The sequence below is a fragment of the Trichosurus vulpecula genome, chromosome 1, assembly GCF_011100635.1.
Source record: "Trichosurus vulpecula isolate mTriVul1 chromosome 1, mTriVul1.pri, whole genome shotgun sequence".
NCBI classification, from domain to species: Eukaryota; Metazoa; Chordata; class Mammalia; order Diprotodontia; family Phalangeridae; genus Trichosurus; species Trichosurus vulpecula.
This window is the reverse complement of record NC_050573.1, coordinates 529,569,247-529,580,867: the sequence shown is the minus strand read 5'-3', so window position 1 is coordinate 529,580,867 and position 11,621 is coordinate 529,569,247. Positions and strand designations below refer to the sequence as shown.

At 36.7% G+C, this 11,621-nt stretch overlaps 1 protein-coding gene across 1 annotated transcript in view; it reads right to left on the bottom strand.

Moving 5' to 3' along the window:
* Positions 1-6,752: 6,752 nt before the first annotated feature.
* Positions 6,753-11,621, bottom strand: part of GNA12 (G protein subunit alpha 12) — a 129,740-nt gene continuing 124,871 nt past the window's right edge. Inside the window, exons 3-4 of the mRNA XM_036765167.1 lie at positions 8,301-8,351; positions 6,753-7,402 (exon numbers count right to left, since the gene is read on the bottom strand). Of these exons, the coding sequence (XP_036621062.1) occupies positions 6,833-7,402; positions 8,301-8,351 (621 nt within the window). The 3' untranslated portion in view covers positions 6,753-6,832. The remainder of the gene's footprint in view (positions 7,403-8,300; positions 8,352-11,621) is intronic.

Below are 11,621 nucleotides of genomic sequence, written 5' to 3'. Positions count from 1 at the left end.
CTAAAGTCAACTAGAAGGAAACCCTGGACTCCCGCCAAGACTGAGATTGTAGTAATTATTTATACAGTCTACTCAAAAAGCTCCATACCTCTTAACTACTTGGCATCAAATACATACTGAACATCTTGTATGTTCAGAGATGAACTTTTCTGGTGACTTCCAAGTCAGTCAATATTACCCAGTAAAATTTTTTCTGTCTCTCTCACCCACCTTGAGAAACACTGTCCAAAATGACCCAAGCAGACAAAAGCTGGGGCCATCTGGAGCAGACAGGACTTCTGAGAATCCTCAAGAAAATATAGCTCTGGGAGTTTCCACAGGAAAACATCTACCTTGACTCTGAACTGCTGGGATCCTGTCCACTTGGGTGAAACACGTTAGCTTTTTAATTATTAAAATAAAGTGAATTCAGTGCTAATAAAAAGGCGCCACAGTAACAGCATTGGGAACAGCAGCCCTTTATTTTCAGAGAACAGGACCAGGCCAGAAAAGGAAAGCCTCCCCTCAAATCACCAACTCAACAACTTCTTTTCTGCAGGGATTGGTTTGGTTCTTTGGTCCAGTGGCCTCTTTGCTGACAATACTAACAAATGGGGATAAGGATTATTTTTTAAAGCAATCAACTGCCAAAATATTGAGGTGCTTTGATTTCTTTTAGAAATCCGAATTAAATGATAGACCAAAGTGAAAACTTGGGGCAGTTCACTTAGGTTAACTCAAAAAAGTGCAATGAATGGGAAAGAAAACTATCTTTCAAAGAACCAAATACCCTTTCCAGCTTGCTTAGGGAATGTAACTGGATTTTCTGGTTTGACAAGGCCTGGAATTTGACTAAATTTGAATGATTAGAGTTAAGTTTTCACATTACATCCCTGCAGAGTCCATTATGCATGAAGACTATAGGATTTCTTTTAAAATGAAAATCTCAGATATTTTAAGGTTCAATATCTTTCAATAATCTTTCTGAGAAGTAACACAGTTTAAATAGTCAAGATTAGATCGTAGGGTCATTGTCAAACTTAAGCTTATCTTTCCAAAGTCTGGTGTCCTACAGCATATTCTGTATTTTTCCAGGAACAGTGTGGCCTACCACTGACCCCACGCTCTTTAAAGTCCTTAGCTACAATAAAGGGGAACAAGAAGCCCTGCCAAGGCAAGAGAAATCTGTCTGGCCTATGAGGACCTGCATCCTGCTCTGATTCATTCAAGGAAGCACAATGAACCACCAAACCAAGTGAGGTTCTGGTAGACCTGGGATGAGTTTATTACAGGCTATTTCTTGGCTTTTTCTTCCCCCTATTGCTTGGTGGAGCTACGTTATTTGTCCAGGAAACGTCCTATCTAAATACTTGGAAAAGAAAAGCTACATCGATTCCTCTAAGGGCCTGGTTCAGAAGCAATATAAAACAGAGGTTTTCATACACTGGGCATTTCATAACCAACAAGTATTCTGGACCAGGTCTCTCTTTCCCCCGGCAGGTTTCAAGTGTTAATTAACAGTGCTAGTCTACACACGCTATTTATTCTGGAAAGCTGCTCTGAGTTTGAGGTATCCTATAACATTCAATCAAAAGAAAGGGGATTGGAAAATACTGTAGGTTTAAAGAGTAATTATGCTTTTTCTGAAAGGTGAAGTGGGGGGGGTGGAGCTATGATTTCAATGGTGGACGGAATTCCAGGTGAGAAAATTCCCTCTACCAACATAGATTGGCAACTGCTCTGCAATTTATGGTCTGAGTTGCCCAGAGCAGTAAGAGGTTAAGTGACTTGCCCAGGGTTACACAGCTGGGATGTGGCAGAGGCAGCGTTTGAGCCTTCTTGACTCCAAGGCTAGATCTATGTTGATGCTCTTATGCCTTAAGGTACCGAAAATTGATACCTGCAGGCACGTATTGTATTTTATGAATTGAATTAGGTATTTTCAAAGAATGTACAAAACACAAAGTAGTAATTCAATTTCTAAGAAGCTAGCTAGGGGAAGATTAACTAGTAAAATAATGATAAATATTAGAAGCTGGTCCCTAACTACCTTAAAACCTGTCTTCAGATGTTGGGGCTATGACTGTTGTTTTCATGTCTGGCTGGTGCCACTAGATGCTGTGACACTTAAAATTCAATGCACTTTAAGTTTCAACTTTCTTCAAACTCTGTCATGTAAAACATTAACGATACCATGAATCTTTAGCATCATCAGCTTCCCAAGTTTCTTTTCAACTGGCAGCTTTCAAGGCCCAAAACACACCTTTACATAAATGCAGTCTGAGACTGTATTTTTTAAAACTGGCAAAAACTGGTCTTCAATTCATTGTGCACAAATTATCCTCTTCAGAGCTACCTTGATACAGATATTCAACCTCCAAGCTTTGGAACGTGAACATCTCTTTAAATAAAGGTTTAATGATTTTACTTTAAAGTGGGCAAGTGCTTCTCACTTTCATATGAAACATGAGAACCACATGTTCAATGCTAATGAGAACAGGTCAAACTATGTCCACCTCTATCTTGTATACATATCTCCCTTAGAATCGATGGTGGAAGCTAATTCAAATGAATTCTTTGCCAGGATGTTTTACACTCCTCTTTAAAGCAAACCATTTAAGAGTCCAAAGCATTATTTAGAATGGGGTGGACTAAGCATATCCTGTATAATTTACTTATTTCACACTAAAGGAGCTGAAAGATTTCTCTGATGTCTTGAAGAAAATTGTGCTTATATCACTCCATTCACCTACTCAAATCACTAATAAAACTTGGAATTAAGAACTACCCTTTCTTATGCCACCAAGAAACCTGCATGAGGCAAGCTATTGGGCAAAAGTCATTATCCGATAGGATATATTGCTGATTATTTCCCTGTCTAATGAAACCGCTATTCTAACTATGTTAAGGATCTCTTTGGTCTTCTGCTGGGGTGGTTTCCATATCCAACATGTTGTAGGTACATGTAAATATACACTGTCACCTTACCCACTGCTATGGATAAAAGCTAAAGAGTTCTATATAACCTTGTTTACAATTATTCAAAAGGTTGAGGATTGAAATATTTTCCATAGTAAATTGTTTTGCAGTTTTGCCAGAAAAATGCATGGAAAACAAATGATGCTAAAAGTTCTGACTATAGTCACCTTTCCTGTGGCTGGCTTACTGATTTTTTGGGCTGTGACAACCCCAGGGAGCTGCAAGAGGTTTTGCACAGAAAGACTTCCCTTTGCTTCCTGTTGATGTCTTCTGGGATTTATTAACCAAGCTGTGATCACTGGGTATTTATCCTTGGTGACAGGTTTTGGAATGTGGTAGCATTCCTCAAAATCTCATTTGCTACGAATACAAGATGCTTTTGCATTTCCCAAGGCTGTGGATCTAAGGTTTTACTGGGTACATGGAAAGACTAACAATTTGTCATTTAAGGACAGTCCCTAACAAGCCAAAGTAAGGTGATATGTATCTGCTCTGAGTTTTTTAGCTCTAAAAAGTCAGATTGGTGGTGGTTTTTTTTTGCATTTTTTTGTAAGCACTTTTGGTTGAACAAAACCCAATACTAAAGAAAATTTTAAAAATTAAGGATCAAATTTAAAAAAAAATTCATTCAGAGTCTGAAGATGATTAAGAGAATGTGCCAAGTCTCTCAATCTGCCTTTCGTAGCTAACAGTAACATACTACAAAGGGGTAGGATACAGCCAAGTCATTCAAAACTATCAAAATGTGAACAGATGCCATAATTTAACAATACCAAAAGTATTAGAGAGGGTATATTTTCAGAAACTCCCTTCCCTTTCCCCCATTCAATCAAATCAAATCATTAATTCAAGATTGCATTTAAATTTGTAGCTAATATAATCTGACAATTCCTTTTCTGTCAAAGGGGCTGTTTTAAAAGCTATATGCCCAAGTGTTCTAGAGAGTATTATAAACCACAAAGATAAAGATTCAAGGTCTTCAAAACTCATCTTTTACAAACAGAAGAGTTAAAAACTATGCTCTTTTAATCAAAGCTATAAGTCTTCATGTGTAAAAAAGCAAGCATAGTTGTGAGAAATAGTATGTATTCTTTTACCATTATAACCCGGGTACTTTACCCTACTACTTCCTCAACATATTAATGAAAAACAGAACACAAGCATCAAGAATAATCACTGCAAATAAAGGTATGAAATTTACAAAAGGTGATAGCTCAAAAACTTTCCTTTAGAGATAAAAACCACTGCAAATCTGAATGCAGTAATTTATAATGAGCGGAAATGTTGCAAATTGCCACTAATTTCCCCCCTCAAAAAGCAGGGAATTCTAAGGTATGTAATCTTGGAATCATATAATTTAGAGACCATCTAGTCATTTTACAAATGAAGAAAGTGAGGCTCAGAGTGGCTAAGAGATTTGCTTAAGGCTAGCCAGATAGCTGGTAGAACAAACAAGACTAGAACCCAAGTCACTTAACCTTTTTTCACTCTCCTGTGTATCATAGAACAATGTATCCTTTACAATGTTCTTATTACTTATACTCCTTAAGAGTAAGTTTAAAAATATTTCATACTCATTTGCAATGTTGCTTTAGATCTTGTTGGTTAATTAAACAGTGTGAAGATCTTTTCAGAAAGGTATTTTCAAATGACTCCATCAGCTGTTGGGAATGCTCTGCTTTACACATCATGAAAGCAGCTATAACACAGATTCAGCATCAAAACTGTTGCAGAATATTCCAAAGCTGGATTAGTTTGCATTTCTTCTTTGCTTTGGAACCTGATAAAATTTATGAGATAAATATAAAATTGGTCCAGGTAAGTTAATCATTTTGTAATCATACAATCATTAAGTAATGGAGAGGTGATCTTAAATCCCATCCTACAGAACACTATTAGGAGCATTAAACAATTTAACAAGACTGATCCTTAGTCTGTGAAGACCCACAGGATTAAAAGGAGCCACCAGAATAAGATTTTTTTTTTTTGCATCACAGTGAAAATCTAACCCAGCAAACCCTGACAAAATACCACAAAGGAAGAGAATTTCATATTTTCTCCTAATCAAAAGCATTATAACCTAGTGCTAATTAAAAGCATAGTAGAATTTTTTTTCTTTTGGATCAATATTTATCACAAGATAACCGGTCAAAAACAAAACTGAAATTTATCTGGCATGGTGAATAAATCAGGATGGGGTTTCAAATGGGACACAAAAATCAAAGTTCCTGTTCACTCAGTTTATATAAGCCCTTAAGATATATACATATACACATATGCATATGTATATGTGCATATATGTGTATACATATATCTGTATACAGAAACCACTGGTGCCAGCTGCTCAGTAAATTTTTTGATGTTGGAAAATTAACTGAATACACCAGATATACCTTTTAAGTCAAGTAATGCATAGCAGTGAGTGAATCAGGCTTGAAATATATATATATATCTATATATATATATATATATATATATATATATATATATAGATATATATATATATTTCAAAAACAGTGAAAGGCACCTAGCAGGTAACTAGACAACTTTAACCAGTTCACACCACATTTACAGCATTCTGCAGTTTGAGCTAGATAGCTAGATCTGACACTGTTTACTTGTCACATACATGCACTAATACAGAACAGAACTCCTTTACAAGAGTTAGATTTAAAGAAGTGGCTGAAACAGGCCCTAGTGTCCAAAGGCATAAGTGCAGCTGTGAAACTGGGATTTCTCCAGGGAGTTTTGGGGCTTCCTGTAAGGTCAGCTGTTAGCAACTTATCAAGCAGCTGCTGCATTAACAAAAGCTTTGCTTCAGTTTTGCCAGCTATAGGAGCTTCTATAGGAAGGAGGTTAAACTGTTGTTTCTGGAAGAAGGAAGTTCTCCAAGTGTTGCCAATCGAGGTGTCAGAAGGCAAAACCCCCAGGAAAGTAGAAAGAAGCTAAAAAAGCACACATATTCCCTGTCACAGCGTGGTTTGGCGCCACAAATCCACTATATGTTGTATTACGGATAGGTGGTCAATTGTTTATGAGGCAAGAAAAAATGTACACATTTTTTGTAGTGCAAAAATTAAACCCAATCCATGTTAGCTAGGGCCCAAGATTTTTTATTTTAAAAAAATCTTGTTTTATAAGCCCAGAGAAATGAGTTCTTATGCATGGCAACTTGGCTTAATTTGCAACTCCTAGGTTCGTGTTTTTTGGAAAATTGGCACGGGAGTCTTAAAAGGGAAGTAGCATTTAGATTCCTAGCCAAATGTAGTGTGTGGAATCTGAGTGGAGAGTGTCAGTTTGGGTTCAAGTGCTTTGAGCTAACAGTATCAGTTGGAATTTTTTAGTACAACTACTATCTGAGCAAAATTTTCAGGTTAGCTGTTCATTGAGTACCTGAAAGCTAGAGATAAAGCAATCCATATGACTACTGAGTTTGTTCTTGAAAAAAAAAAAAACACCTTCTTTCAGATTATTTTCTTTAAAAGTGTCAAAAAAAAGTAAATGTTTCTCCAAAAAGAAGGCTATGTTCCTCAGTATGCCAAACCAGGCTTTTATAGCAAAGCGACCACTTGGTTTTTCAGTAGTTTTACTAGTCCCCATAATTCAGTAGCTAACATCAAAGTTTCCAAGTCCTTCTGCCTAGAGCTCATCTGTTTGGACTGGCTAGTTTTACAGCATTCCTGAGCTGAGTAAATAATGGCATGGATCTTAGAAACATATGCAAGGGCCGTATAGGTAACACATACAAACACATGCACACATGTGCTTACACACACACACACACACACACACACACACACACACACACACGCCTCATCTGACCGATAGCCCTTGAGTCCATTTAAGGATGACAAAAGCAAGGGGACTTTATCCTTCACTGCAACATAATATCCTTCAGATTTTCTTGCAGGATTGTGTCCTTCACAGCATGAAACACAAAGCGGATGTTTTCAGTGTCTATGGCAGTGGTGAAATGGTGGAAGAGTGGCTTACTTCGGTTCCGCCTTTTTCTGTCAAAACATTGAACTAAGTAGCACTGAACATCCTCCAGCCTATGAGGGTCACCCTTAAAGTCTGAGAAGTGCTTCTTAATGCTGACAGTCTTCACCTTCTCCACTAGGAGGTCCATTTTATTGAGGAAGAGAATGATGGAAACGTTGAAAAAGAGCTTGTTGTTGACGATGGTCTCAAAGATGTTCATTGATTCGACGAGCCGATTGGTGCGCCTGTCCTCCATGAGGACCTGGTCATATTCACTGGAGGAGACCATGAATAGGATTGAGGTGATTCCATCAAAACACTGGAACCACTTCTGACGCTGAGATCGCTGACCACCCACATCAACCATCTTGAAAGGTATTTTTTTAATAATGAAATCATGTTCCACAATTCCTTTCGTGGCTTTCCTGGCCAGCAGAATATCTTGTTTACTAGGAAAATAATTCTGTAGAATAAAAGATTTGGGATGGAGGTAGGAAAAGAAGAAGGGTTGGGGGGGGGAGAGGAATGTGGGGAAAAGAAGGATGGGAAGGGAAAGAAAGATGATAATTTTTAAAAAGCTGAAGATACAATATTAAATGCCATCAAAATACAAATTTACTATAATGCATGGAATTAAATGTTTCATTCAAAATGGAGGCTCAGTTTGAGGAAGAATCTTCATCTTACTACTCACTAAGTCAAGAGGCTTGTTTATTTCTTTGTCTTTGAGAAAAACATTCCATCTTTTTCTGAGCCACAGTCATCCTTTTACATTTCAAAAGTCCAGAAGTACTTTCTTGTCAAGAAGTGCTTTACAAATAGGTATTAATTTAGGTTTTAAAAACCTATTTGAAGCTCCCAATATATTTAGTATGCTGTCCCAGGAAAGACCATGCAATCAGCATCAGAATGTCCATAAAAAATGTAATTAACCTTTCCTGTACTCCTAAGGCACTTTAATTTTGAACTCATGGTGTTCTGACCAACGGAATTCTAAGAGAAAAAATTATTTTTCCTCTTAATTTCTTTATCAGTAACTAAAGTTTTGTATTTCTTTGAGTGAGGAAATCCTTACTGCTATCATCTCACACTTCCCCTTCCCAGTCTAACACAAAATAGCAGATACAAAGAAGTACAAATTTATGATATTCATATTGATAGAATGAGGTAACGCAAAGCATTCTGTAAACCACAATGATCTATATAAATATTGACTATTATATTATCATATTACAAAAATAGCCCATATTTCACACTAAAGTATTTTTGACCTAAAAGAGAGCATTGGTCTCAAACAAAAGTCTTCTAATTATATTTCACAAAATTTCCCCCACTTTCTAGTGGCAGGGGTCTTTGCTCACCAGCTGGCCAATCCGGTCCAAGTTATCCAGGAAATACTTCACAGATTCACCCTGTCAAAGAAGGAAAAATATCTGTGACTCAATCTTGCTGCTACAAAGCAAACAGAGGAATTTATCAAACTAAAGTGGTTTTCATTTTGCTTCTTTGCAAGTAGAAAAGCAAAGTAAAAAAGAATTCAAAAACAGACACCAATAATACAGATGCTCTACTGATGTTTGGGCTGGGAATGAATCAGATGAGCTGTGGGCTGTAATACAAAACAGCTTTGCTGTGCTTAATTAAAAACAAACAGTTCTAGCAAAAACACTACAATTTTAATATTAAATTTTAACTACTAAATCGCTGACTCTGCATTTCCGGTAACGTCTCTTCTGAATCCCAAATTAGTGAATATAGAGGGCACATGGAATCAGAAAGTTATTATTAGTGGTAGTAATAATACAGTTTGATGACTTTGTTTTTACACACATTTCCCCTTAGATCTCCCACACACATCCCCAACTCCAACCTTTTAACAAAGGTAAAACCCTTCAACTTAAAACATGTACATAAAATAGGTGAAGTAACCATTTCTGATAGTATAGAGCACATTCCACAACCATAGTTAGTTCCCCTCCTCCTCTCTCTAGTGAGGGGAAAGAAGCATGTTTTATCCTAAATTCTCTGGAACTGAGATTAGTCACTGCACCCAGAATTCAATTACCTCTTAAGTGTTTTAATTTACACAATTGTAGTCACCGTGTGTGTGTGTGTCCCTGGTTTTGCTTACTTCATTCTAAAACAGTTCATGTAAGTCTTCCCACATTTCTTTGAATTTCTCATATGTTGTTATTTTTAATGGCACAATTAGTGTTCCATTACATTCATACACCACAATTTGTTGAGTTATTTCACAACTGAGACAAGTCTATGTCTCAACTATGTCTCCCAGTTTTTGGCTACCACAAAGAATATTGCTGAGGCAGGGGGAGAGGGAGAGAAAGGGGGGGAAGAGGAGGAGAAGGGGAGAGAGGGAGAGGGAGAGAGAGAGAGAGAATATCTATCTTTTTTCTTCGTATCTTTGACCTATTTGGGGCATATGTCCAGTAGTGGCACTGTTGGGTCAAAGGGTATTAGCAGTTTTTCTCATATAACTTCAAGGTTCTTTCTATAATCCTTGGATAAATACAAAGCTCCAACAGTGCATTTAATGTGTATGTCTTCCCATAGTACCTTCAACGTTATTAATTTTCACATTTTGTCATTTTTGTCATTTCGAGGGATGTTGGGCGATACCTCAGAGTTGTTTTAAGTTTCTCTTGTTATTAATGATTTGGAACAATCATCATATAGTTATTGATAGTTTGGAATCCTTATGAAAATTATTTATTCATGCCTGTTCACACTTTTATATTGGGAAATAAATTTTTTTACTTTACATACTTACATCAACAGCCTATATATTTTGGTTCCCAGATTCCATACCTATGAATCCATTCTTTCCTTTCTCTCAATTAAAAAAAATGACATGACATTTTATATTTAGGTCATATCTATCTGGATTTAGGTCTAGAACCTCAAGGGAAAGAATGTGGGGGGAAAAGGAAAGATTTGGGGGCATTGCATTATCATATCTCAATAATAATCAAAACTATTTGATTCTGATTAAAGAACAAAAAAACAGATCAGTGGAACCAACTAGATAAACAAGGCTCAGAGGCAACTGAGTATAGCAATTTTGTGACTGATAAACCCAAGAACAGAAATTACTGAGGGGAGAGGCTCTTTGACAAAAACTATTAGGGAGTCTGGAAAGGAGTTCAACAGAAATGAGGTTTAGGTCAGAGCATCTTACATTATATCTCATAATCAGAATGTTTTCTAAGCAACATGGTAACATTCCTCTTCCTAAACAGACCTTGATCAGAACAAGTTTTCCTCAAAGATGAAATCACTGTCAAAGTTAGCTCTATGGATATATATCCTTGGTTTCTTCTAAAAGTTGGCTGTACTCACAGTATTGCCAAGTGACAACAAAATGGTGAGGACAGAAATCAAATTAAGGGGGATTAACGGGGAAATAAGTGATGGGTAAATGGAGGCAGGAAATGTTGGCTAACTGTTCAAGAATCAGAAAAACGTTATTTTAAAACTAAAAGGGGCCTTAAAGGTTATATGGCCCAACCTCTTAATTTTATAAGAAGAAATTAATGCCTAGGCCAACTGAGGTACATGGAGCGAGATCACAGGATCTAAGAACTGGAAGGGACCTTCAGAGGCCATCTAGTCCAACATGCCTGTCAATTTTATTTTGAGATAGCTATAACTTACTAATAAGATTTAACTTATAGGAATCTTGTGACTTCTACCAACTGTTCCTACTTGTGTCCCCCTCCAGGATCAAGTACAGAAATTCTAATTCCTAGCTAACTTGGCAAAGGTAGCTAGTTCAGCAGCAGAGCTATAAGAACCAGAATTAGGAGAGTCTTTGCTTAAGATTTTAATAAATCTGGGAGTGACCACTGTGGTGCAATTAACTTTCATAATCAGTAATAATCTAGCAAGGAGTAGGAAGAACCTAGTATTAATTTTACATCTGTCTTATATTCCACTTCCACTGATCACCATATGCCCCTCAGCCTATGGGGTGGAGTTGCATTGATTGGAAATTGTTTGACATATTCCACCAAGTATCATGGAGGCATTAGAGAGATGGGAAAAGGGTAGCTGGAATCTACTAAGTTGCAAGGGTCTGGGCGGAGAATAATTGTGAAGGAACAGAGAAAGGATTGTAAAGGAACAAATACAAGTTTTAAAAACAAATGTTAAAAATCGTTTTTACAAGTAATTGTGGAAAAATAAAATACTAAGAATTCAAAAACTAAAAAAAAAAAATGTTCTTGCTTTGTCTGCACATCCTGCCTCCTCCCACGTTCAACACAGGAAACAGCTGTGCAAGTGTTAAAGTTGTTGGGATGGATAACAAACTTACCTGATTTATTACTTACACCTTCCCCCCAAATCCCTTCCTCTCTTACCTCCTACTGAATTATATCATAATCAGTTACAGTTTTAAGGCCTTGAAAAGTAAGTTTAATGAAAGCTTCCTAAAAGCATCAAACTTTCCTCCATTCACTTTTCCCATAAATCTCTGAAGTTAATTACAGTAACTGAAATTTAGTTCCCCACAGAGCTTGTCATATTCCAAGAGATTTAAGGACGGTGGACATTCCAGATATCCATTTACTTCATTTTTAAAAAATATTTTATTTTTTCCCCCAATATCATGTAAAAACAATTTTTTATGCTCCAAATTTGAGTTCCAAATTCTATCCCTTCCT